General features: G+C 38.3%; 2 protein-coding genes and 1 long non-coding RNA gene across 15 annotated transcripts in view; 2 read left to right on the forward strand and 1 right to left on the reverse strand.

Moving 5' to 3' along the window:
• On the forward strand, positions 18-23895 carry ZGRF1 (zinc finger GRF-type containing 1). 13 transcript variants are annotated; one of them, XM_021394714.1, is made up of 29 exons: positions 21-112; positions 837-910; positions 1029-1109; positions 1219-1275; positions 1723-1908; positions 2815-4984; positions 5280-5362; positions 6070-6141; positions 6576-6749; positions 7326-7428; positions 7515-7621; positions 7860-7992; positions 8954-9606; positions 10514-10652; positions 11209-11393; positions 11857-12047; positions 12708-12847; positions 13925-14071; positions 14750-14864; positions 15470-15729; positions 16356-16536; positions 17161-17238; positions 18421-18568; positions 20056-20183; positions 20514-20637; positions 21066-21242; positions 21382-21516; positions 22151-22412; positions 23754-23895. In XM_021394714.1, the coding sequence occupies exons 2-29, from the start codon at positions 890-892 to the stop codon at positions 23867-23869; spliced, it is 6366 nt and encodes a 2121-aa protein (XP_021250389.1). In that variant the 5' UTR covers positions 21-112; positions 837-889; the 3' UTR covers positions 23870-23895. The 13 variants fall into 13 exon arrangements, 12 of the variants coding, with proteins under 12 accessions (XP_021250400.1, XP_021250401.1, XP_021250399.1 ...); XM_021394717.1 differs by having other exon boundaries at positions 16377-16536; XM_021394718.1 differs by having other exon boundaries at positions 6651-6749.
• On the reverse strand, positions 7643-18448 carry LOC110397838. Its single transcript, XR_002438004.1, has 4 exons — positions 17402-18448; positions 14403-14481; positions 9065-9178; positions 7643-7735 (listed from the first exon to the last, which is right to left on the reverse strand). It is a non-coding gene; the product is annotated as an uncharacterized LOC110397838 (long non-coding RNA).
• NEUROG2 (neurogenin 2) overlaps positions 24918-25962 on the forward strand; it is a 3987-nt gene continuing 2942 nt past the window's right edge. Inside the window, exon 1 of the mRNA XM_021395495.1 lies at positions 24918-25067. Coding sequence (XP_021251170.1) covers positions 24918-25067 — 150 coding nt within the window. The remainder of the gene's footprint in view (positions 25068-25962) is intronic.

A 25962-nucleotide genomic window follows, 5' to 3' on the forward strand; every position in this document is an offset into this window, starting at 1 on the left:
TCGGCGGGCGGGGTGGGGCGGGAGGGCTTTCCTTGGCGCCGTCGGGGCGTGGTGACGTCAGGCGCTGTGGCGGGAAGCTCGGAACGCGGCGCGATGGCGGCGGCCGCCTCAGGTGCGCGGCGGGGGCAGCTCGCGCCGCGGCTGTCGTTGGGCGCTTCAGGCCCTGGATGGGTGGCGGGGGGCGAGGCCCCGAGGGGGGACATAACGTAACGTGCTGGGTCACCGCTGGGCCGCGCGTTTGCGTGGGCCTCTCCGCCCGCATCTTGTAGGACTGAGCGAGCGCTCCCGATCTCGGCAGGGCGGTTGTTGCTGTGCTGTCACTGTCAGCACGCAGGGGCGCAGCCGCACGGCAGCCGGCTGCAGATGCCGCCCCTACCCTGTCAGTGCCGCGCGCATGGACAGTCCGCGGTCAGGGAACCGGGGCCGGGATTCTGCCGTTAGCGGTTTCTGTGTTGTGGGTTTTTTTTCCTTTTTTTTCTTAATTTGGTGCGAGTAAGCACATTTAGATAAATCAGTTGGTTTTGAATTGCAGTATGGTCAGCGGAGTTGTCAGTGTTGCCCGCCATTCGTTTAAAGGAGTGAACTCCCCTGAGATTTAGAAATTATTTGGCATTTATTACAATGCTTTTTTGTTTTTGCCCTTAGTCTTTGTGTTACATTATTACCAAGTTTTGTCTTTAAAATGTCCGTATCAACTATATCCCGCTGTTATTACCTTGTCTTGTAGTTAGCTTTCTTCAGTGGAAATAATAAAAAGAATGAACCAACATCAATTTATCTGTCAGTACATTTCCTTCATAACAGTGGTTTATTCTGAGCCTTTCCGTGTCCCTCAGGTTGTATGAAGTATTTGTGAAATAAGCTGTTGAAAGACCACTCTGCCAAAGCAATGGCTTCTCAAGAATTTACTGTAAGTCTTTTTAAACACTATGCCACGAAGTAAAAATCAACTAAATGACACTGCCATGTTATTTAAACATTCTTTTTTTAATTTGTAATTGCTTCAACATTTCACCCTTTTAAATCAGGTGTTATACACTCACCAAAAAATGAAAAAATCAAAAACATGGCAAGATGGAATTCTGAGGATTAGACCTGGAGAAAATAAGGTGAGCATCTTTAGATTTAATGTCATCTGCTAGACGATCAGTGGCCATTTAGTCGACCTGTGAAGTAAAATTGTTTTTTTTTAATTCTATTTTTTTTTTTAACTTGCAGGCAATCTTGCTTGATGATAAAGGGCAATATTTGGAGAGTATGTTTGTGAAATCCCAGGTATATTTTATTTGAAGCTTGATTTTTATGCTTATTATCATGGTTTGTGTTTCAGGAAGCATTTCAAACTCCTGTTTGTTTGGTGGTTAAGGCGATGCTTTTTCCCCAGCATTATGGCAGTTGTAGTGCAAATAATGGAAAACTAAAAATGCTTCCAGTTGCTGATAAAACCTACTATTGCTTTTCCAGAACCAGTGTAGAGGATTTGTGGAATTACATTCATTGGGTAAAAGCAGTGTATCATAGTAATGTATTAAATGAACATAACTAGGTGCTAATGTTTTCCATTATTAATTAATCTAACTACTTATATAATGGTTGTGATGCACTGGGTATAAAATGTTACATTTCTAAAAATATTACATTTGAGCATATACAATATTTAGAAGACTTGTAGTTTCTTAAATAGCACTGTTACATACACACTGCTGCTTCGTCTTTTCCTAGGTGAATTCTGGAGATAACTTAGAAAGTGAACGATATCTGATCACAGTGGAAGAAGCAAAAATGAATGAAAAATCTTGCAAAGATCAACCAAGGAAAGCTGAAATAGTAGAAGTGAATAGATGTGGTGTAAAGCCTGGCGTTCTACCTCCAAAGCATCTGTCTGTTGGCTTAAAGAGGAAGTTTACAGTATGTGTGTTTCAAAAATTGTTTGACATTAACACACATTTTAAAACACAAAGTGCACTTTTAAATGGAATAGTAAATATATAGATAATGTCTTCCTACCTTTTTTGGAACTGTAAGTCAAAACATGTAACTAGGAGCTATTTTGTCCAAAGTTCTCTAAATCTTTATTTAGTTTAGTAGGATTGCTATTGCTAAGGCTGCTGTGAAAACTGCAAGGATTGTGATTATTTTTATACACCTGTGGAACTGCACGTGCTATTTTATCTGAATCAACCAAGAAAGTTGGAGAAGACTGAGAGGGGATCTTATCAATGATTATAAATACGTCAGGTGCTGGAATGGGCTGCCCAAGGAGGTGGTGGAGTCACTGACCCTGGAGGTGTTCAAGGAACGTTTAGATGTTGTGTTGAGGGACATGGCTTAGCGAGAACTATTGGTGATATGTGGGATGTCGCACTGGATGATCTTGGATCTTTTCCAGCCTTGGTGATTCTGTGATTCTAAAGGGCATGAGTCAAGTGGATGGGGCCAGGCTCTTTTTGGTGGTGCCCAGAGACAGAACAAGGGGTAATGGGCACAAACTGCAAAACAGGAAGTTCCCACTGAACCTGAGGAAAAAATTCTTTACTGTGAGGGTGACAGAGCACTGGAACAGGCTGCCCAGAGAGGGTATGGAGTCTTCTTCTCTGGAGCTACTTGATTCAAGACTCACCTGGATGCTTTCCTGTGCTTCCTCCTGTAGGGAACCTGCTTTGGCAGGGGGTTGGATTGGATGATCTCCAGAGGTCCCTTCCAACCCCTATGATTCTGTGAATGTATTTTATGGAATGTACTCAATTTTTATCTTTTGCTTATGAAATGTGAAGTTGATTTCTGAGTAGAATTAACTTTAAATTCTCTTCGTAGGGTTTCCAAGGGCCACGTCAGGTTGAAAAGAAAGTATCAACAGTAGAAGATGGAGAAAGAATGGAAGTATTCCCTATATCTATGCAGAGTCAGAGTACTTTTCCCTCCAAGTTTTATATTACCTCTCCCTTATTTTCTACTGTTTACAAGAAGAATGCAGAAACAAATCTATCTACAGACTTGCATGAAGATGGAGGTACAAATAACAGAGATCATGTGACTCCCTCCTCAGTGGTTTCACTTCCATTTCTTCATACGTGTAATGAAACAGAGAAGAAAAATTCTCATCAGTCCATGGTAAAGCCAGAATCTCCTCTAATTACTGGGCACACCAAATCTAGTAGTTGGACAGCTGGTCATGGGGCAGTGTCACAGAACATCAGGAGCACAGCACAGATCATAGCTCTTTTGAAATCTAAAACAACAGAAGTCTGCAGAGAACAAGCAACATCTGAAGTCACAGAATGTCCTTCTAGATTTCAAGCACTGGAAAACATTAATAGTTTGTATAACCTAAAAAGCACAACCTCGCCTGTCAACTCTGACAAAAGACTTGCTCAAAATATTCAGCACTTGCCTTTTACAGAGGAAATGGTAAATGAAAAAAAGGAACGGAATGTTGAAATGCTTCTAAATTCATCTGAACCTTGTGATAAAGAAATCATGGGACAAAGACATGACAAAAAGGCTAACAGTTTAAGCCAAGATTTACAAGATCCCTGCAAGACAAATGGTTCTGTACTATCTGAATCAACCATAAGCAGAGTGAGTGACAGCCAGTTTGTCTCTTTTTGTTCAGCAAGTCCAGTCACCTTTGAAACACATCTCTCCAGATACAGAGAGCATTTGGCAATTAATAGTCTTCAGGATAATTCATCGATGAAGTCACAAAGTGACCTTCAGCTGAGACAAAGCTCAGAAAGAGTGCCTAGTGACTTAGAGCTCTCTGAGGATGTAACATTGACTGAAAATGGAATTGCAAAGGAGGGATTAAGTACATGTGGCAGAGGCTGTAGTCCAGACGAACAGGTGATGGAGGTTAACTTTGACCTGCTGGGGGCTTTTGATTTTCATGATATAGACAATGGAGACCAGTGTGAAAGACATACGAAAGAGCTCACTGAAGAAGACATGCTTTCAAAAAGTGCAGATTGCTCAGAGGGAGAAGATATAGCACAAAATACTTCATTGAGACTTAATTCTTGCTTTGAAGTGATGACACGCTGTAAAAAGGAAGAAATCAAGTGTTCAGCATTTGACATAGAAAATGATGGCAATCGCTGTACTGTGAAAAGGCCATCACAGTTTTGTGACAATGTTGCAGATACAGAGAGAATTACGGAAGACTCTTCAAACCAGACCAAAACTGAGGTGGAACTTTTGGTTGATAGAAACAACTTAAAAGAGATTAATGAAAGCCTAATAAGCATTGAAGCCGTGAACAATAATAGGGATCTTAGTGGCTGTGCAGCACATGCTGTTAATGGCATATCAGGAATAAAAAGCAAGCACTTTGATCTTCTTCCTGGTGACACAAACGTTAAATGTCACCCTAAAACTGGAATGTTTGATAAAACTGAAAATATTTCATGTATTGCTTCCAGCAGTATAATTTCTACAACAGAGAGACAGATTGAAGATGTTATACAGCTTGGATGCACAAAATCCCCAGATACTGATTTAGAACATTTCTGGGGAACTAAAAGTGATTACATTAAACGCAATAGTCCTGTGCTGACTTTGTCACAAAACTCTGAATCATGCTGTGGCTCATTCCAAAATATTACGGAAGATCTTCAAAAAGTATCTGGCGTTTTGAGTAAGGACAATACTCTTATTTCCAGAAATGCTATCTGTCCTTTAGGGGAAGGTCATTCAACTTCAGAGGAAGCAGAAATGGATGAAACAGAGTTGGAAAATGTAGAGAGTATGAATGCCCCTCATGAAGCCTGCAAAGGCGAAAGAATAGGAATGGACTGCCTGAAATCCATGGCAATGGCTGAAAATTCATCAGATCTTCCCAACTTGGTAAACAATATCACTCTTCTAAGAGCTTTGTCTCAATGTAGCACAGCACTAGACAGCTTACAAATGATGAAGGAAAATAATAACGTGTTACATGAAGCAGAGACTTTTAAAGAGATACTTGAACCAGTTACCGAAGATGAAGGTTAGATCAGTTTCTATTTGCCCGGTTGACTTCTGCACTCCCATCTCCCCTGCTGAACAATTAATATTCAGAAGTTATACTTTTATAGCAATATGTTATGAAGGCTACATTGCACAATGTTTAGCCTTTAAGGCACCAATGTGGCCTCTAAATCTACTTCCCTGTTTTGTTTAATTCAGTTAATATTAACTGCACAGTTATTAAATGGGTAAGGAGTGCAAGATCATTAATTATTCAGATTTTGTTTTATGTGAAGTGACTGCTGTATCTTATTATGCTTTTCCATGTCTTGTAGCTATAAAACAGTTTACAGAAATGCCTTACTCAGAAAGTACACAGGCATCTTCATGTTCATGCGTTGATTCTTCTGGCAATTTGGTAACCAGTTTTTGATTACATATATCTGTTGCTACAAAATAAACTTTTTTTTTTTACCAAACTTCTGGAATACAGTTCCTGGTTTATGAAGCTACAGAGATTGAAGTGGAAATTGCTTTGTGGTATCAGCTAAGAAGCTGACAGCAAACAAAACATGCCATCTTGCAGACCTTATTTCTAGTAAATGTTCTGGAGGCTAAAAGCGTACTTACTACATATTGTAATATCTTGTTACGTTTAAGATCAAGTAATTAGTTACTCGAGTACTTTGCCATCATATTTTACCATCTTTTTTTTTCCTTTCATCATTTTTTGGAATGTACAGACTTCCTAGGAGTTTAGCATTGAAATGCACTTATCAATCTCTCTACGCTTGATGATTCACGCTAATTTTTGTGAAACGCTATTAACAGTCTTTTTCTTTCAACCCCTTCCAAACAGAAAAAAAAGACTTCAGATAAAATTCTTCTGCTTCTCCCTCTCCGTTTGCGTAGCAAACAGTTTTTAATGCTACCATGGATTGTTCCAGGCTTCAAGTAAAAAGGCTGTAATTTGAAATACCCTCTGTTTTATAAATATGTGAGGTCTTTGGAAAAATCTTCAGATATATTTGATTAACTTTTTACCCTAAAAGGTTATTAAACTGTTAAACTAATTAGCTTTTGATACTTTTATAGGAGCCTAACTGTACGGTTCATTTATTACAGAAAACCGAGCTGTGTATTCCACTGAAAGCACTGGGCCAAAGAGAACCTAGCACATCTGACTACCAACGGAAGGTACAATTTCTCTGTGAAACTGAAGTGTGATGAATAGCATTAACACTCAAGCCAACAGTTTAGTATTTTTCAACACACTGCAGTAAGTTCTAATAAAAATTAGCCAGCTTCTCACATCACACTTTAGCACATTTTTTTTCTGTGGGAAGTTTTCTGTTGACAGTTTTGAACTTATATTGTACAATAGGAAAATAAGGCTAAGCACACTATGTCAAAATGTCACAGCTTTGCGTTGATAGAGATTTGTGCAAAAGCTTTGTTGCTGCTGAATTGCGAGTCAGCAAGATACAGATACCTTCAAAAGCATAGTTTGTTGTTCCCCCTCCAGTTTTGAAGAGATTCTTTTTGTTATATCTATGAAAAGTCCTTCGTTGGCTGTAGATAGTTCCTGAACAGTACTTATATTCAGTTAATAATTCCAGTGTGTTGTGTAGCCTGTTGAGTTTCAAGGGCACCAGATAAAGGGATCAGCATCTAGTGAGATTATGTTGAGAGCTCCCTGCTCACAGCTAGGATGGCAGCAGTACCCAGACATTATGGAGTTTGCAGCTGAGAGATTTTTGTCACCTCCATTTTCAAGCAATTATGTTCTTTCTGACTTCAGACAGGTAAAATGTTTTTCTCCAAATTATTCTTACTAACCTTAGTGCAAGAGCCAAATGTAATACTTTGTGGTTAAAATTGCTGTTAAGCATGATTATTTTTACTCATTGTTGCAGAATTATGCATATGCAACATGTAACTTAGTTTTTTTGATTCTCTGATCAGTTTCATTTAAAAATTTATAATGTGTGTGATATCAAAAAAAGAAATTCCTTGAAGGGAAGACTGACAATGAGGTTTTACAGCAATTGTTTCTTGGTACACTTGAAACTTTGTCTGTAGTTGTTGGAGAGTTTCGAAAGAAGGATTAAATCTTTCTTTCTTAGATTATGAGAATTTATTATTACTCCTCATGGATGCAAAGAAACATGAGGTGCAATGTTAAATAAAACATCTTCCTAATGCGCTATGTATTTCAGTATTGAAAATAATGGAAGAAAATTGATACTTTTTTTCAATTCCATAATGGGCTAGTTACTGTTTTATAATTAGAAATCAGGTCTTAACACAAAGGTGTTATTTATAAGGAGGATAAAAAGTTCAATTTCTAACATCATTTTACTGATACTTTTTTGATACAGTCTCCAGATTCAAGAAGTTTTCATGAGGACAATATGAATTTTATCAGAGAGGAGAATTTTCAAAAGAAGTTTAACATTGAAGACTCAATAGCAGATCACTCCTGTAAGTGAAAGTAAAAGTAGAATGGGAGTCACTGGCACCTGAACAATTATTCTGCCTGACTTCTGTCCTTTCCATGTTTTCCCTAGCACTGGCACTGAATGCATGTTCTGAAGTTCCCCCCTGGATAGTGTCGAGCTCACCATCACATTCTGATTTGGGAGAAACACAGTGGACTTCATGGGAACCTGACAAGGTGTGGCCTGACTGTCTGTTATAGAGCTTCTTGGTTTTACTTCCAGTGCGTTCATGGTAGCAACTTCATGCCTGATTTGTTATTTTCATCTCGACTCTGAAACACTCCAATTGTCTAGAACAGTAAGAGAGAGAATAGTGATAAAAGAGCTATAATCAAGGGTAGGTTTTTTCATTTTTTTTCCCCACTTTTTTTTCCTCCAGTCATTCACATGCAATGTTAATTCTTCATTCTCTAGATGATTTCGTCAGTGCAATTGACTTACTCAGTTTCTCCAGCTTCAGGAAAAGACAAAAGTGTTCAAGACATTCAGGAACCTCTGATTCACAGGAACCTACCAAGTGATTCAGAACTTTCAGAGAACATTTTCAGTAAGAGATTATAGTTTGCAGTTGTACTTTATAGTGTTTTTGCTACAAAATCTGTGATATTTTTGAAGCATTGAGAGTTGCACTATAAGAGGAAAAATGGAGTCCTGAAATACACTGATGTGTCTCTATAACTACAGGGCCTGTTTTGTTTGATAAACTTTTTTCACATACATGCGTTCCAGATTTCCACCACAATTTTCCATTCTATTCTTTCCAAACCACCTCAATTAGCCTAATTTTCCATACTTCCCACCCCTACTCCTCTTATTTTCTCGTGGAAGAAACTTAATTATACTGATCTAATTGTATGAAGAAAAATTACCTTCCTGTTTGGAGAGGGAAATGAGGCTGTAAGCAAAGCTTCTAATTCATGCTTATGTTTTCACTTAATTGCCTGCTTTAGTTTGAATCCACGTTCAGCTGCCTTCTAACCCACTTTCAGTGATTACATTGACATCTATAATTGACTGTCACATCTCACTGGTAGTGAATTTAGCCAAAGTGATGATTCTGGTACTAGAAATCCTTTTATCCACATTAATATTAATTTTGTACACTTTTGTGGGTGATCTTTTTGGGGAAAAAGGAATAGATATTGTTTGTTTTCCATTTGGCTACTGTCACTGACCTACCTAGAATATCAGATTTATGACTTCCATAGCAGTTATTCCATTTGAATAATTTCTACCTTACTTAGAGAGAAGTAGAATGCTTACAGAAATGTGTTCAGAATATATGAATTTAAATATTTAAAGAATCACATTTGAAATCTCTCATTTTATGTGGAAACATAGCATGGATGGCACTGTTCACGCACAGTAGAAAGAACCTGTCAATTAGAAGACAGGTTGTAAAAGGAAGTACCTGGAATTGTTTCTTTATCTTAGTTCTTCGTGCATCTAAAGTTAACGTGCCATCTGGAAGTACTGAAAGTTGCTTATAAGATACATTTGCTCTACAGCATGGGAGAAACACAGCTATCCAGAGTACTGCAACTCTACAGTTAAAACACAAACTCCACTTGTCACTGTTGCTACCACTGAGAAGATTCCTAACACAGAATTTCTCCTACCTGACAGTGAGGCGGTCCAGCAATCTAATGGCTTTTCAGCAGTCAGTTTAAGTAGCAAGCCAGCAGCGTTTCCTATGAGTGCTTCTGGCCCTGAGGACAGGAATTATGAAGCCTCTGTGGTTGTGGAGCATATGGAAGACAAACAAAGGGAATCTCTACACCCAGTGTTCTCAAATGTGACTTCACAATATAGACAAAGCAAGTGGCTAAAATATCTAAACAGTGCTCATTGTGACTTGATAACTCCAAACAGCAATGATATGGAAGTGACTGATGACAGGTATGCTGAGAACATCCTTGGAATGCTGCTGGGTGACACAGGAGAGCGCCAGAGCAGCACTGTGAATAACAGCACTCCGAGCTCTGTACCTCTGCTGACAGCAAAGAGCATGCTTGGTCAATGCTGTGCAGATAGCAGCAACCAAGATTTGATTTCAGAGAGGAAATTACCTTCTCTTCACTTAAATCAGACTGCTTTAACTGAACCAGCACAAAAGGTGTTGAGTCATCTGACCTGCCACACTGTAACAGGAGACATCCAGGTGTGTAACTGTTCAAGTAGATACAGTTTAACTGACAGAAAAACATTTTTCTGGACAAAGCAAATTCATTTATCTCATTTCCTGCAAGATGTTATCAGTATGATAGGATGAATGTTTCTGAGTATGTAGTAACACAAAAGAGGCTCTGCTACCAAACAGCAGCTGCTAATGGAATTTTCAAGTGGGGGGTTAAGCCTATATAAAGGTAATTCCTTGATTCATTTGGTGCCAGGTTTAGATTTTTTTTAGTTTGAATGTTGACAGCAAGGAGGTGATAGATCAGTCCAATGGATTTTTTCATCTCTTATTGAAAAGAACGCATTTTCAGTAGGTATTTTTCTTAATTGTGAAATGGCATCATTTCCATGAATGTCCCCGTCTTGCTTCAAAGTATAGTCTCTAATTCTAAGATACTTTAAATGTCATCAATTTTAATAAAGGAAAAGCAAGTTATGACATAGAATAAGGGCCTACAAAATTAGCAGTTAGCACAGCTGCTTGTGGCTGGTAGACTGTCTTTAAAAAAATGGAGACCATTGGAGAAAACAAGTAACAGAACAAACCTGTATTCTTAAGAATGCAAGCTGTTATTCAAGGAACAAATTTTAACTTTTGTGCATCCTAAATGATAGTTCCAGCTCACTATGCTGCAGTTCCAAGTGTATTTAATTTATTCCTCTTGAATACACGTTTCTGTACTTCCAGCTAACAAGTTCTGCAAACATTTCTGCTAAAGTAGGTTTGCATTTTGCTTTTAAAAAACTTCATTTTGAAACCTCTGGTTGCAGAACAAGGCCCTGAAAAATCTAACTGATTTTGACAGATCTGTACAGTAGCCATTTATGAAAATTTGTCTACCTCAGAGATTTGCAAGCTTTTAACAGCCTATTTGTTTATTTATTTTTAGGACATAACAGTTTCTGAGTTGTCTTTTCCTAATGCAGATAAAGTAAAACATGCTAATCTTCCTAAAAGAAAAATTGCCATACCAACTGAGTTTCAATCTCATGTTCACTACAAACAGGTTTTTAAAGCTGCTTTGACAGGTATGTCTAACACCATGCTATGTAAAACACCATTGTTTTTACACAACGTATTTCTGCAGCTTCACAAAAGCAGGTTGAGAGGGAAAGATAATCAGTGTCACCTGTTGGAACAACTGTATTTGAATTTGGATACATACACATCTGTTTGCATGTACATATACACACTCATACATACTCAAATACATTCAGTCTATACTCAAAATTATAAAGACAAACTGAAATACTAGTACATGTTTCAGCTATGTAACCTTGTGCCTGTTTACCAGTCTATAGTTCTACCTAACCTTCTTCTGAGCTACAGTTATTCAGTGTTTGCGTTATTTGGAGATATAAATTTAAACTTTATTTAGACAAAAGTAAGGCAGTTAGAACAAGTTCATTTCGTGTGCAGTATGCAAATTTTGCAGGCTGCGTGGTTTCTTTTAGAACTCAAATGATTTTGATTTAAATATGGAACTGAAAATTTAAAATGAAAATGCATTTGTCTGAATGCTTTGTACATGTAAACATTTTAAAGCTATATTAATTGCTCTTTTATTCTCTTTTCTATGTCAAGAACATTTAAACATAATGCTTTTTGAGTTGTCGCAAAGATTACACAACGCTCTTTCAAAAGTGGATATATCATTTTACACTTCATTGAAAGATGAGCAAAGCGAGAGCAAAGAAAGCTGCGTTCCACTCTGTGATCACATGCGTCCTGCTAAGGTTCTGGTGGTTAAAAAAGAAGGTCACAACAAGGTGCTGTTTGTTCCTTGTCTGTTTGCACTTTGGGATGTTTGTCATATAGACCATGTTGTGTGAACCATTCCAGCATAATTCACTATGACTTGTAATTACAGGTTGAAGTGATGTGTTACAGGGATCACTTTTAAGATCATTGGGAGTAATTGTTCTTGGCCAGAACTGCTGATGTAATGGTTCTCCCCATAGATAAAGAGCTTGAATTAATTTAAGAGAAAGCCTTGAATTAATAATTTAAGTTATATTGGATTTCTGTAAGCTATGATTATACAAGCTGGCTTGAGAAACTGAGAGGTGTTCGGAATGCAGTCACTTTTTTTTTACAGCTAAACAAGCTGAAAACACAGATGTTTATCTGTGTATTTACATAGCAGCTAGTACTAGTCAATTGCTCTACATTTCTTTTTTAATTCGCTTGTTTATTTAAAGTGCTAATTATCTCCTTCTCTTGCCTTTCTAGGGCCGTGTATTCTATGCCTGTGATGCCCCAAGAGCTGAGCAGTGTTCATTTTTCAAGTGGATAGAAGAAGTGAATCCTGCACAAATAAAAAAATTTAGACCGAGTGTCGTGCTTCATGATGTAAAAAGTATTGGGACATACCTCCGAAATCAGAAGATTTTTGTCTTTGATGGATGCCAGCTTTTGGTGAGGTATTCTGAAATGGTAACCATCTTTCATGGGTGCTGTGTGAATTGCAGAGACTACAAAAATGCTGTTAACTTTGGATTTCAGTAACATTTAACAGACTCATCCACAGTTTTTAAAGAGATTGCCATTCTGTGTAGAAGTGTAAAAGCCAAATAAGTAAAAGATTATTACTCACAACAATGGCATTTTAGGTCAGTACTCTTCAGCGAGAATCAAAACTGCTTACCAGCAGTTTTATCAATTGCTTAATGAAAATCCTTATGACGACTGCGTCTGAATTACTCTGTTTAGTCTTTAAGGGAATTTGGGACAGTTTGATTTATTTTTTCCTAGTGATGCTTTTCAAAATAGACATATATTCAAGATGCTAGGTTGTTAATCTTTAAAAGGGAAAAAAACCTGTCTGGATATAACATACTATTCTAAATGTAATGTTAGAGGCTATCTCTAAGGCTCTTCTATGCTGTTAAATTGTAGGGAAAACAATTGCATTTTAGCTGAATATCAGAAGTCAAGATACACTTATTTAAGCCTTACTAAGGTGAACAGCCAAAACCTGTGCTGTATAGTTTGGTCCTATCTGTGGAACCTTATTTTTCTGGCAATGAACCTGTAATATACCAACTGATTACACACTCTTTCTGGAAATTACGATTTAACAGGAAAGGCTATGAAATTCGAACACGATGCTGTAGTAAGCTCAAGAAATTTATGAATGTGCATGCTGAATCTGATGGTGATTCCAAAAATAAACTGTACCTCAAGCTAAGCAGAAAGGAGCATTATTCTCTCTATAGCAAAGGTAAGAAAATTTTACACATCGGAATAATAATCTATGTTTAGGTTCATGTTGTGCCTTTTTGAGTTTCTTTTTAGATTGCAGTTTGAAACTATCTCCTTGTAGAATGCCTGATAACTTTGATTCCTTTCTAATTCTAGAAAGGCAATGAAGTATTTCTCTATTTCATCTTCTCCTGTAAATGTACAAATAATCTAGAAAAATATGAATTCCATGTCTTTAGATTTGGAGTGTATGAAATCCGTAAATAGTTGAATTCTCAGGAAAGCCCAATATTCAAGTAGAATATAGTGAAGGAAAATTTGATGTAAGAATTTGTGTTTCAATAGGCATTGCCAATTTTGTCTATCTTTCTGAAATGTCAGCGTCAGGGGGCATTTGGTGACTTGATCCAGATTGCCTCAGTAGTTTTCTTTGCTTCAGTACTTCTTGAATTGATAGATATATCTTCCTAGTTTGTTCATTTCACTATAGAATGTTATGTAAAGAAATTAGGCAGAAACTAACATGTTTGTGAATGCATTATCACAAATGCTAAAATATTCTAACAGACTAGGTTTTTGCTGCTTTAAATTCTGAAACTGCAGAAGGAAAACTTGTGAGTGGAAAATTTGCTAGTCATTTTGTTACAGGCAAATACATATGGCCCGGTGTAGCCTCAGGAGATGTGCCTAGCAAAGCCAAACATTTGTAGGTTGCAACAAGTGGTGCCTTTGAAAGGGAAGAAAACCCAAGTAGTTAATTAGGTTTGTAGTATACTGAAGTGATTTGCTCTGAATACTGTCAAAATTGATAACACTTAGGATTTGTCAGAAGTTACATGACACTAAGTGCATTAAGGAGAGAACTTTACCACTACAATGAATTTTAGACAGGAAGTTCTTGACAAATTGATAATTTAAGTTATGCTTTATTTGGGAACTGAATTAACATATGTTTAGGACTTTCTAATACTCCTTGCTTTCATGTTAGCAGTCATCTAATTTACAACCTAGTAGATGTTTCACTTTTTTATCTGGTTTCATTTTGTTTTAAATATATTAAATGTTTAAAAGTTTGAGAACTCTATTGTTTTCACAGATGATATTTGGGTTGTTTCGAAGACCCTGAATTTTGATCCCCTTGATACTTTCATTGCAAGTAGTGCTTTCTTTGGACCAACCCATAACAACGAAGTAGAATTACTACCACTGAAAGGCTATTACCCATCAAACTGGCACTCACATAGTAAGTTTTATTCTAAATAATTAGGAAACCTGGAAAACAACTGCTATAGGGAAAAATATGGCTAGCTATGAAGGATGAGATTTGAGTTCCTCAAATCTAGTGCATGATTTTATTCACAGTAATTTTTTAATATTTAACTTGAATACAATACATAATGCATTGAAAGCTGCAGAGTAACTTAAATTCTAAATGGGTGATGAAGAGATGAGGATAATACAAATGGCATATAAAGAGTGGAAGTTGGCTGTGAGAGTGTAGGTAATAGGTAGGTACACATTATTGTCTTTAAGCAAAAAGCTCAAGCAATTCATTACATAAAATTTGTACTTACATAAAAAAAGAGCGTTAAGTCTATGATTTGGCTATCTCAGCATTCCTCTCAGTGCATTTGTTGCTGCAATCTGGAATAACTAAAAAAAGCAGTGTATTAAAAAAATCAGAAACAACCAAATCTCTCTACTTCGTGTTACCATATCATATTTTAAAAAGAAAATTATAGTATTGGTGTAGTTTTCAAATAAACCAGAGACCACCATATATATTTAGCAAGATGTTCTCAAGCAAGTTGCTGCTATACTCTATTTTGGTTTTAACATTTTTGTTTGTCTATCTATTGATAGATTTAAAAGTCTGGCTTATTTAATTTTCTCTTAATTTTATTTTTTGTGGCCTTTTCAGCATCAGTTCATGCCTTGCTAGCCTGTAATGCCAGCAGTGAGCTTATATCCTTAAGAAATATGGAGGAATACTTCAACCCATCTACTTTACCACTAATACCATATCTACTAAAAATGTAAGTTATTGTTTTGGTGTCAGTGTAAGCATACAACATGTAAATAGGTACAGGGAAAAAATACTATTGAATTTGCTCTACTAAAAAGTGGACTTCCAGAGAAGCGGTGGAGTCACTGTCTCTAGAGGTGTTTGAGAAATATGTAGATGCAGTACTTAGGGACATGGTTTAGTGGGCAATATTGGTGGTAGGTAGACAGACTACATGATCTTAGAGGTCTTTTCCAACCTTTATACAATTCTGCGATTCACAGTATAAAACAAGTAATTTCATGAACCTCTGCCACATCTGACCATATGATTCTACCACTCTTAATTCTGTCAGCCTTGATTAAGTCAGAGGAAAGTGTAACCTCACACTAAGTAGGATAAGAGCCAGAAGCCTGTACTGTATGATACAGGCTTCCCCTGAGAAGTGATAAGAGGCAGGAATATACAGTACAGGTGTATATCAGGGTGAAGGGGTCAGCAACTTCTGTTTATGTCACCTGTTAATTATAACGCATCAGCATTTTGACATCAGGTGAGATAATGTCAGAACTATGAGATGCAATTCATACATATGCAGTATTATAACACAACTTCTGTCTGTTGCATTTTTCTCAGGAATCTTGATTCTGGAAAACCTACTAGGAGAATCAACAAAAGGAAATTTATTCCACCTGCCATGAGCCTGGTACGCAAAAAGACATATGGATCTGTCAGCACTGAAGTGGCAATGGAACTAGCTGAAAAGATGATCCTAACATTCTCATTGAATCCAGATCAAGCTACATCTCTGATTCACATAGCTCAGATGATGACCTCACACGAAAATATGAAACCAGCAGAAGAATGTCAGATTTTCCCTATCACAATCATACATGGTAAATAGCAAATAATTGTAAAATTTACTATTTTATTCTTTGCAAAAACGCTGGTTGATATGTAATGCCAGCATTAGTGAAATATCCCTGAATTCTATCAGTAATAAAACAGTAGACTTGCTGCCTTTGTATTAATCATATATTTTTTAAAGTGACTTTTTAAAGAGACCCTTAAGTCAACTTCTACCCAAACTTATTTTTTAAGGCAGTATAAAAAAGATGCATTGACTCAACTGCCTCCGTGTATGGAATATCCTTTTCAACACTTCTATAACACTGCTGTTCTCACCTTGTTCATGAGTTTCCTTAAAAATGATTCCTTGCATGAGGCCCTTCTGATAAGGACCTTGACATTAGAATCATAACATCTATTCTGTCAGAAAAAACCATCATCTCAAATTTCTTATCATGTACATGATGTTAAAGTACAAAGGATGCATACAAATAAAAACAACACATGCAGTAAAATGTAAGCCAACTGGTTGCCCCTGGATACTTTAAGCTACTGAAGCAAGTGCAAGCAATGTTGTTATGGAAACTACAGCACAATATTTTCACAAGATAAAGTTATGTTAGAATAGTTGATCAAAACTGTATTTCTAGAAAATTTTTATGTTTAACTTTAGGTTCTTCTTCTAACATGCCAGGTGTTTTTGGAGCTGGAAAGAGCTATCTGCTCTCCATTGTGATCTTGTTCCTGGTCCAGCTCTTTGAGAGCAGTGAAGCTAAGGAGGGTCCAGAACTAGCTCCATGGAAACTTCTCATTGCTTCTTCCACTAATGTTGCTGTTGACAGGATATTGCTGTGGTAGGTTACAGCAAACTAAAACACAAATTGTTGTTCTAAAGACAACAATGCACTTGAATGTTATTGATAATTATGTTGGTATTTCCAGTATAATACCTCAGAAATATTGTATTCTTTCCCTATTAGTTTTTGCAATTGGGAATTTATCTTTACTCTTGCTCTTTTGCACAGTCTGCCTATTCTAGGAGACCATGTAAGACTAGCTGGACTATTTTATATGAGACTAATCACATTTACTATTAGAATCCACCCATGACAGAGATTAGGAATGCTCAGGAAGCTTAAGGAAATAACAGCAGGATGGAGGAAGATCAGACTTGGGAAGCTTCACTAAATACCAAAAAAAAGGAAAAAATGCTAGAGGTTAACATGGTTTGGAAGGATAAGGGGAGAAAGACTGAATACAAGTCAAGAATCATAAAGGAATTGAGCATTTCTGAGACAAATCACAATGAAGTAATTTGTTCTGACATCAGTTTATTTGAATTGTGGTTCACATTATTTGTTAAGTTGTGAAAGATTGTATTCTTCAGTGCTCTGATGTCTTTTAACACAAAAAATATTTTGTTTTTTGAAAGTAATGTCTATCTTTCCTTAATGTGTATTATCTCTTTTGCTTTGAAGCCTACTTGATCTTGGATTTGAGGATTTTGTCAGAGTAGGAAGTATTAGGAAAATCGCCAAAGCAATTCTTCCCTATAGGTAAGAATCTTAATCTTTGTGGGATCTGAGCTAATTATACAGTTCATGATAGCATACACGCTGTAAAATAACTATTTTGAAGTCATTCAAAATGAGACTGTGCAATGACCAAAAGACCAGCATCATGGAAACACGTTACAAAGGAAGGGCAAAGATTGCTCACCTGTCTCCAAGGATCTAGGTTCACAGAAGAAACTCCACAGAAGAGGGAACTCCAGAAAGAGATCCTTCTTCAGTGGCAGTCAGCCCTTAAATGAGGTCTAAAAGAGGTGGAGCCAGGCTCCACCCCTTCCAGTCACACACTGAATTGCCTTCACCTGTGCTCACAGGGCTGACAGGGTCCTTTTCCCAGGTGCTCAGTCAGTGGTTCAGGCCATGACTCAGCAGTTCCTATACAGACTGTAATACAATTGTCATATTCTCTTCACCTACTTCCACATAGTGGAGAAATTTGTATCTTGATTTAGGCACATAACTTGTTGCTGAATGGGGGGGATGTAATTCTTTCAAATGGAAAACAGTAGAGAACAAATTCACACCAGTGAGAGATTTGGTAGTTTACACAAAGAGGAAGAGCAAAAAAGATGGATTTAAAAATATACATGTATTGTTGTAGTGATAAGAACTAGGAGGAAGTAATATATTTAATGCTCAGAGAATTAATAGGAACAGCTTGTGAATACTGTGCTTCTTACCCAAGTTATCTCTGCTGCGTACAGTGGAAGTGTCCTGGGGTCTGTCTTTTGACTATTTAGAACTAAGCGATCTACATATTACTTTTAAAGCAATGGAGGGAATTAAGTGCAGTTCAAGGTGAATAAAGATGAAATTACCTTGGTAAAGATGAAATTATTCCTTGGTGTAAACAGAATGCCAAGGGTACAAAAAAAGTATGAGAGTGAAAATTTTCTCCACACTTCTACTCCATGCTGAAATCATCTGTAATAGCTTGGGGGAGTCATTGACTACACATACATCTTTGGTTAAGGCAGTGGGTCTGAGCTGGTGGGATAAAGACCTGTTTTAAAACAAGTATTTTATTAGTTTATCTCAGCTGGTATAGGTTAATACATTGTTGTAAAATACTTCTATGTGTCGCGCAACTATTTTTGTATATTGTGTGTTGACTGAACACTGAAAACAATGTTATTTTTGGTTATTTTAATGCATGTAAACTTTAAGTTTACATGCTGGCTCAGGAAATGAAAATGAACAGTTAAAAGAACTTCTTGCTCTCATGAAAGAAGATTTAGCTCCAGCTGAAAAAATATATGTAAGGAAGAGTATTGAGCGACATAAACTGGGGACCAATAAAACTGCATTGCAACAGGTACAATCAAAGTGGTGGGATGGGAAAGCAATCTTTCAGTACGCCTTAACTGCAAGGCCCAGCAAATGCAAACTGGGAATCCTCTCTGAGAGACTGCCAAGCACCTCAAGTTTTGACATGAATGTTCAGAATAGGGCAGCTTTGATTCTACAAGTATAGCTTAGTGTCTTACATGTTTATGGCTTGAGTTGTACTTGCAGTTCCTATTTAATGATAAATTATGAGATATAAGCCTATTTAGAATTTACTGCAGTTTGTTTTAACGTTACCACTACAATTTACAAGGAGAGGAGAGAAAAATTACTGAACATTGCTTGTCTGCACTGTCACTTCAAAACTAAAATTTATATAGTCATAAAGGTAAAAGATAAGGAATTAACTAAATCTAGTTAACCTAGAACTGAAAATCAGCTGCCAAGAAGTCCAAACATTTCAAATATATTTTTTAAGTAACTTTTAATCAAAGCATTACATTTTTTAAATTACCGCTTCCTGTAGAAAAATCTTCTGATCTCCAGTTATTTTTCGTTTTTCCCTCATTTCTAGACTCAATGATTTGAGGTTGTTGTAGAGCAATTATAAAAAAAGCAGATCTGAGCATTGTGGCTTTTTTTGCTTGTTCCTAGTGATCATTGGTGCCGTTTTTGCTACTGGGGCTCAAAAGAATCATCACAGAATCATAGAATGGCCTGGGTTGAAAAGGACCATAATGATCATCTAGTTTCAACCCCCCTGCTGTGTGCAGGGTTGCCAGCCACTAGACCAGGCTGCCCAGAGCCACATCCAGCCTGGCCTTGAATGCCTCCAGGGAAGGAGCATCCACAACCTCCCTGGGCAACCTGTTCCAGTGCGTCACCACCCTCTGTGTGAAAAACTTCCTCCTAATATCTAACCGAAATCTCCCCTGTCTCAGCTTAAAACCATTCCCCTTCTCCTATCGCTATCCACCCTCATAAACAATCATTCCCCCTCCTGTTTATACGCTCCCTTCAACTATCGGAAGGCCACATTGAGGTCTCCCCAGAGCCTTCTCTTTTCCAAGCTGAACAAGCCCAGTTCCCTCAACCTCTCCTCATAGGAGAGGTGCTCCAGCCCTCTGATCATCTTGGTGGCCCTCCTCTGAACTCATTCCAAGAGCTCTGCATCTTTCTTGTACTGGGGGCCCCAGGTCTGGACGCGGTACTCCAGGGTTTTGGAGGACTGTGTAATTTGAACTCTTTCTGTGCCAGACCAGTTCTGGCCTTAAAATCCACGAATCTGTGAACAGTTCTAACACAGAAACACACAAAGCATGAGAAATGTTAACCTTGGATCCTCCTCTGTGTATATAGTGTCTTTTACCACAAGTTAAAATTTCATTTTTTGAGACTGAGTATGACATAGAACTGAAGTGTATTCTGTTGCCAGAGTTATAGTTATGTACTGCAAAGGGACTACTAAATGATCATAACTTTTCTCTATCAATTATTCTTTTACTAATGAAAAAGGTAAAAGTGGTTGGAGTGACCTGTGCCGCCTGCCCATTCCCTTGCTTGAATACTCTTAAGTTTCCTGTAGTGGTGCTGGATGAGTGCAGTCAGATGACTGAACCTGCTTCTCTCCTTCCTATTGCAAGGTACCACCATCCTTCTGTGTTTCAGCTGAGAAGTAACTTTTAGTTAGCAGTGACAGAGCCTCAAATTACCAAACTTGGATGTCTTTTTAGAACACAAACTTTAAGGTCACACCTTAAAAGCAAGAATAATAATTACAAATTGAGGCCTGCCTTTAGATGCTTTTCTTGAGTTACTGTGTTATTTTAACTTTGGAAGAGTGATGGAGAAGGGAGTTTGATGTTTCCATCAAGCAATCCACAACGTAAATGCAGTTTCACTACAAACAGTTTAACATCCTTTTTAGAATGTTTTTTAAAGGGTTTTATTTTTTTTTTAACATTCTTATTTAGGTTTCAGTGTGAAAAACTAGTCCTTGTTGGAGATCCTAAGCAATTACCACCAACTATTCAAGGGTCTGAGAGCGTTCATGAAAAAGGACTGGAGCAGACTCTCTTTGATCGGCTTTGCTTAATGGTGTGTACTGCTAACCACATCTTTTCTAAAGATGGAAGGTAAAATTCCGAGTCCACTGAAGTCACTAAGACTTCTGATTTACCTGTCAGAGAATCAGCGTTTCAGCCTGCTTTTGAATCAAGTAGATTCCAGTTTGGTGCATTTCTCTGTAAATGTTATTTGCACAATGCACAGACATTACATAACAAATGTAAAACAAAAATGAGAAACAATGACAGATTATTTCTCCTGATCTTTATGTACAGGTTTCAATCCATGTAGAAGAATTAGAGGCTGCAGCATCTGTTTTAACTTTTGTTGAAGTGTGAAGGTTAAGTCAGCTTCTTAAAGGAATTGTTCCTATTTATTTCTTGTTTGACCGAGCCGGCATTCCAAAATAGGTAGCAATTATTTTTCCTATTCATGCTCTCTACATCATAATCCTTTAGGGACATAAAACAATACTGCTACGGACACAGTACCGATGCCACCCTGCTATTAGTGCCATAGCCAACGAGCTGTTCTATGAAGGAAACCTGATAGATGGTGTTTCTGAGAAGGAAAGAAGTCCTTTACTGGATTGGCTTCCGACACTATGTTTTTATAGTGTTAACGGGCTGGAGCAAGTAAGTTTTTGCAAAATTTCTTATTTAAAAAGGCAGTGTTATAGGGTTTCCTCCATTCTTCTTGCATTCTTACTGTGCAGTGAAATGTATTTTAACTGCTATTAATGAGAGCTAAATTAGAAATCTTCCCTATTTCCAGACTGAAAGAGACAACAGCTTTTATAACATGGCAGAAGTTCATTTTACAGTCAAGCTTATCCAGTCTCTGATTGCAAGTGGAATAGATGGATCTGCAGTTGGTGTGATTACTTTTTATAAATCACAGATGTGCAAGGTTTGTACAATGTACCATCAATAAAACAGTTTTAAATTTAGTCATTTATTCTAAACATAGGCTCCATTTCAACCAGGAACAGTGAACTAGAAGTGACAAACAAGTGCTGAAAGGTAAACCAGAGTTTAATTTATCTTTCTTGTTTAAAAAAAAAAATCTCTTTTATTCCTCTGGTCAAAATCCTTACTTCCTTAGTTTTTTTTTTAATTAAAAACAAACAAAAACCGTTCCCTTTTGCCTGCACACTTAGAAAATTTGGAAAATTAAATAATACATAATTTTCATATATGATTTGGGTGCTGTTACAGATTGATATGCGTGACAAGGACAGATAACGGAGAGATCCGCATAGCAAGGCCAGAGTTGTATCTCACTCAGTCATTCAAGGCAGGATGGGCTGCTGTGATTACTAAGTGCAAGCACGGTTTGCCACACTGAGCAGACTGGTGTTTTATCAAATGCAGGCTCATTCCATAACATTTTACTGTAGCTAGCTGAAGATTTTCTGTCATTGCATTTCGCAGTTTCTTAGTTTGCACCGTGTGTAGACTCAGACTTGCTTAAAGTTTTTGCTCAAGACAAATAACTGACAGAGCAGCATAACTCATCAACATCCATATTCGTTTGTCTACAGATACAGAACTTGCTTAGGAGCGTACATTCTGAGGCTTTTCCCATGAAGGCTGTCCAGGTGTCCACTGTAGATGCATTCCAAGGAGCCGAGAAGGAGATCATTGTTCTGTCGTGTGTAAGAACAAGACAAATTGGATTCACAGACTCAGAAAAGAGAATGAACGTTGCACTAACAAGGGCAAAGAGGCATTTGCTGATTGTTGGAAATCTGGCCTGCTTAAGTAAGAACAGACTCTATGAAAGAGTAATTAATCACTGCAAAGGTATTACATTCTTTTCCTTTATTTTCAAAAACATGTAGCTCATGTTTTAAAATTATACAATATGCTGTATATAGCAGTATATGTACTATGCAGTATGCATACTATACAAAATACAGTGTATTTCCTACATATATTGTATATTGCAAGTAGATTGCAAGCAAAAAAAGTTGCTTGTTTGCAGTTTTATCTGCAAACTGCTTTTATATGTTAAGTATCTTTGTTATCCAGTAATGGGACTTCTTTTTTCTTCTCTTGATGACATGAGATAGAAGGATGCGGTACCCTGGTAAGGAGATCTGGAGCTGATTACTGCATTTCTAGTGCTTTACCAATTTGGCTTTTACATAGCAGACCCAGGCAGGAACACACTGTAAAGTAATTTTTCCATGCAGTTCTATTTCTAAGTAGGATGTATTAAACAAGCGAAAGACAAATGCACCGTGTCTTTCTGCAACTGGGAAATCATTTTTGGATGATAAACTTTGAGCTTCTAGGAGAAAAAAAAAAACAACAAATGCAATTTGAGATTGCTTAACTCTACCACATAATTTCTGATTGCTTTGTATACAGATCATGTAAACTATATGTGTTTTATTGAACAGGATGAAACAGAATTTTTGTAAATCAGTTTCTTACACAGTTTTCACATATTTCCTGAAGCTTACTGTAACTAAGCATTTACACACTTGAAGGCTAATCCTGCTGAAAAACAACCAAACCAAAGAACCCTTATGGTGCCTCTCTCACAATCTTGTACCTTTGCTAGAAGGTGTTTAAAATGCCTGAACAGCCCCTTAGTTCTCTCTGTCTTTTGCTTCCCTGTGGTACGCATACTTTGGAAAATCAGTTCACAGTTTCTCCCTTAATTTGAAATGGGACAGTTCATATCTCAAAGATGAGTGCATTTCATCCTAACTTTTGCCTTGGCGATTCTTGTTGAATTAGAGAAGTGAGAGGGAGAACAGGTCCCAATTTCTAAAATGTCTTCATTAAACTCACTGAATCCAACTCCAAAGCATCCACCGGGGTGTCTTGGCAGACACACGTCCGCCCTTTGCATGGAGAGGGATTCACCTTAGCAGACACTACAGAAGGAGCGTGTAGTCTAAAACAACAGATAAGAATTCACTACAAGAAGAGCTGCCACAATACTAATTTTGTTCTATCTGCTTGTTTGGTATCAAAGGAAGCTGGCTGAACTCTGAAGAACAACGATGTTCCAAGCAGAAATACTATAGCCATTTGATAGGTTTTGGGAAATAGATGTTCTCATTGCCATGGACTAATTACATGATGGACTGTGAAGTGAGATATAATGATCCTCTTGAATGTTGCTTTCAGGATGGGAAGACGGATTGCAACATGTAAGCCAGTGTGAGCAGCAGCTAAACGACATTCTTAAGTATTACTTGGAGGAAAAGAAGGAAGAGGAAAAGAGTAAGACAAAGGAAAAATAAAATGTACACATTTTATTTTGACAATATACGAGTGGTGTGTCTGTAAAAATGACCAGCACTGCTGTAAACCTAATGTTTAATGTTTAAAGTGGGGAAATCTTATTTGTATCTGTACTGATTCTTCTGTTTTGGCAGCCCTTTGTTTGAATGACTAAAACTAAAGAATACAGGAACTGCAAGATATCTGGAATCCCTTTAATTATATTATTAGTATTAGTGTTAATTATTTAATAATTAAGCTTATGAAATACCTAATTGCATTATTAGTGTTTCGTTGTCCTTCAGGTTTGATACGCGTTTAGCAGCCTGTTGCAGAAACAAACGTCACCTTGCGTATTTACAAATCAGTCAAAGCCAAGAGGATGGCTGAAGCAGTAAAGCGGCCTAACGCCGTGTCGTTTTTCCTTAGAAAATGGCATGCCCTTGCTTTAACCATGACATCTTTGCAAGCCAGCAGCCACTCCCTGCTCGGCGCAGCCCCGCCGTGCCGCCAGGTGGCGCCGCCCGCCGCCGGGAGCGGCCCGCGTTGCGCCGTGCAGTGCTGCTGACACCTCGGCTCTCGCTCCCTAAAATCTCAATCAACAATCCATTAGGACGCAACGGGAGTAAAACTAAATCCTCGTTTAAGTGTATTTATCCGATCTCTTTTCTCTCTTTCAAATGCTAAATCCATTTCAGCATATGCCCCCTCTTTCTCTCGCCTTTCTCTAAAGCCCGGCAGCCCACACTGCTCTTGTAAATATGAAAGATGCTAATCATATGACATATCACGTCTCAGTCGGGGCCTGGAATAAAGCCTTGAGATTTGGGATCATTGCCTCCAGACAACAGCTTCATCAGCCGGAAAGTTGGTTTTTTTCTCCTTTCCTTCAACTCTCAATCCCTTCTTTGTCTGGGGGAAAATGCAGCCAACTCGAGCCACCCCGGCCATATGGTTCACTCTGTGTTTTCTTAGTGAATTCTGAATTGTTTGTGACTTGCGGAGGGTTTTTTTGGGAGCGTGTATAAAGACGTAGAAGGGGCTGCCCGCGCTGGGCAGGGCTGGGCCATGTCCTTCACGTGCCCATTTCACACACTCCTGTGGCCGCCCCATGGCCACGCGCTGCCCAGACACAAGGCCCCAGGCTCAGCAGCACCACGATACCTTCTGGGGCTCTCACAGTTTTTCCCTTTAGGGGCCCGAAGTGCCTTCCTGAAGGTGAGGCGTTTTTGGGGTCGAGGGTGCAGGCTACATGCTCATGACAAACCTCCGCGCATGCCAGGGCTGAGAGGTATGGCAGCGCTCTGCGTAAGGAAGCGCGGCTCCTCTGCCCCGTGTGCACTGGGAGCCGAATGGCCGCGGTGCGCTGCGGGTTGGAGAGCCCCATTTGATAGCAGCCTGCCAAATTTTCTTTCTCTCTTTCCTTACACAAACCTCCAAAAAGGCCCTTTCACCAAATCATTAAATTCTACAGAGGTGGTCAAGCTAGTCCTGCTTTTCATGCGTTCGAGAAAGAAAAGGGTCCTTGAAGTTTAGAAGATGCCCAAGGAAAACTCATTGAATGACATCAAAAGAATGAGTTTCCATAGCTGTTGAAGCACGAGAGCTGTGTAGCTGCACAAAGGCGGGTTGGGGCAGTGGGACTGTCCCACTGCTCTATCCCAGCACAATTGGGTCACTGAAATAGGGAATTAATTACCATTGGAGAGTGGGCAGCCCATTCACCGCTGGCTGAGTTTTATTAAACGCCAATATAAATAACAAAACAACTCTTGTGGCTGCACTATTCCTACACGCCAAAGGAAGGATTATGTCGGGGATTAACATCTTAAAGTCTATGAGACTTTCTGACTCAAGGCTCGGAGCTGGTAATCGTATTTGTCTCCTGGTTCAGCGATTAGTGCTCTCCCTCGCGCACCTTCGCCTGGATGGCCAATGTCCCTTTTTGCAGGCACCGGGTTTTTCACACAATCGGCTGTTCTTTTCCCCACATCTATAGAAAAGAATAAGAAAACTGAAGCGTGTTCACGCGATCCTCAAGCTTCTTCTCTTCTTCATGGGAAAGGAAGGCACCGGCGGCCCTTTTTCACAGGGGGGAGGTGGGGGAGGCAAA

The sequence above is a fragment of the Numida meleagris genome, chromosome 4, assembly GCF_002078875.1.
Source record: "Numida meleagris isolate 19003 breed g44 Domestic line chromosome 4, NumMel1.0, whole genome shotgun sequence".
In the NCBI taxonomy this organism is placed as follows: Eukaryota; Metazoa; Chordata; class Aves; order Galliformes; family Numididae; genus Numida; species Numida meleagris.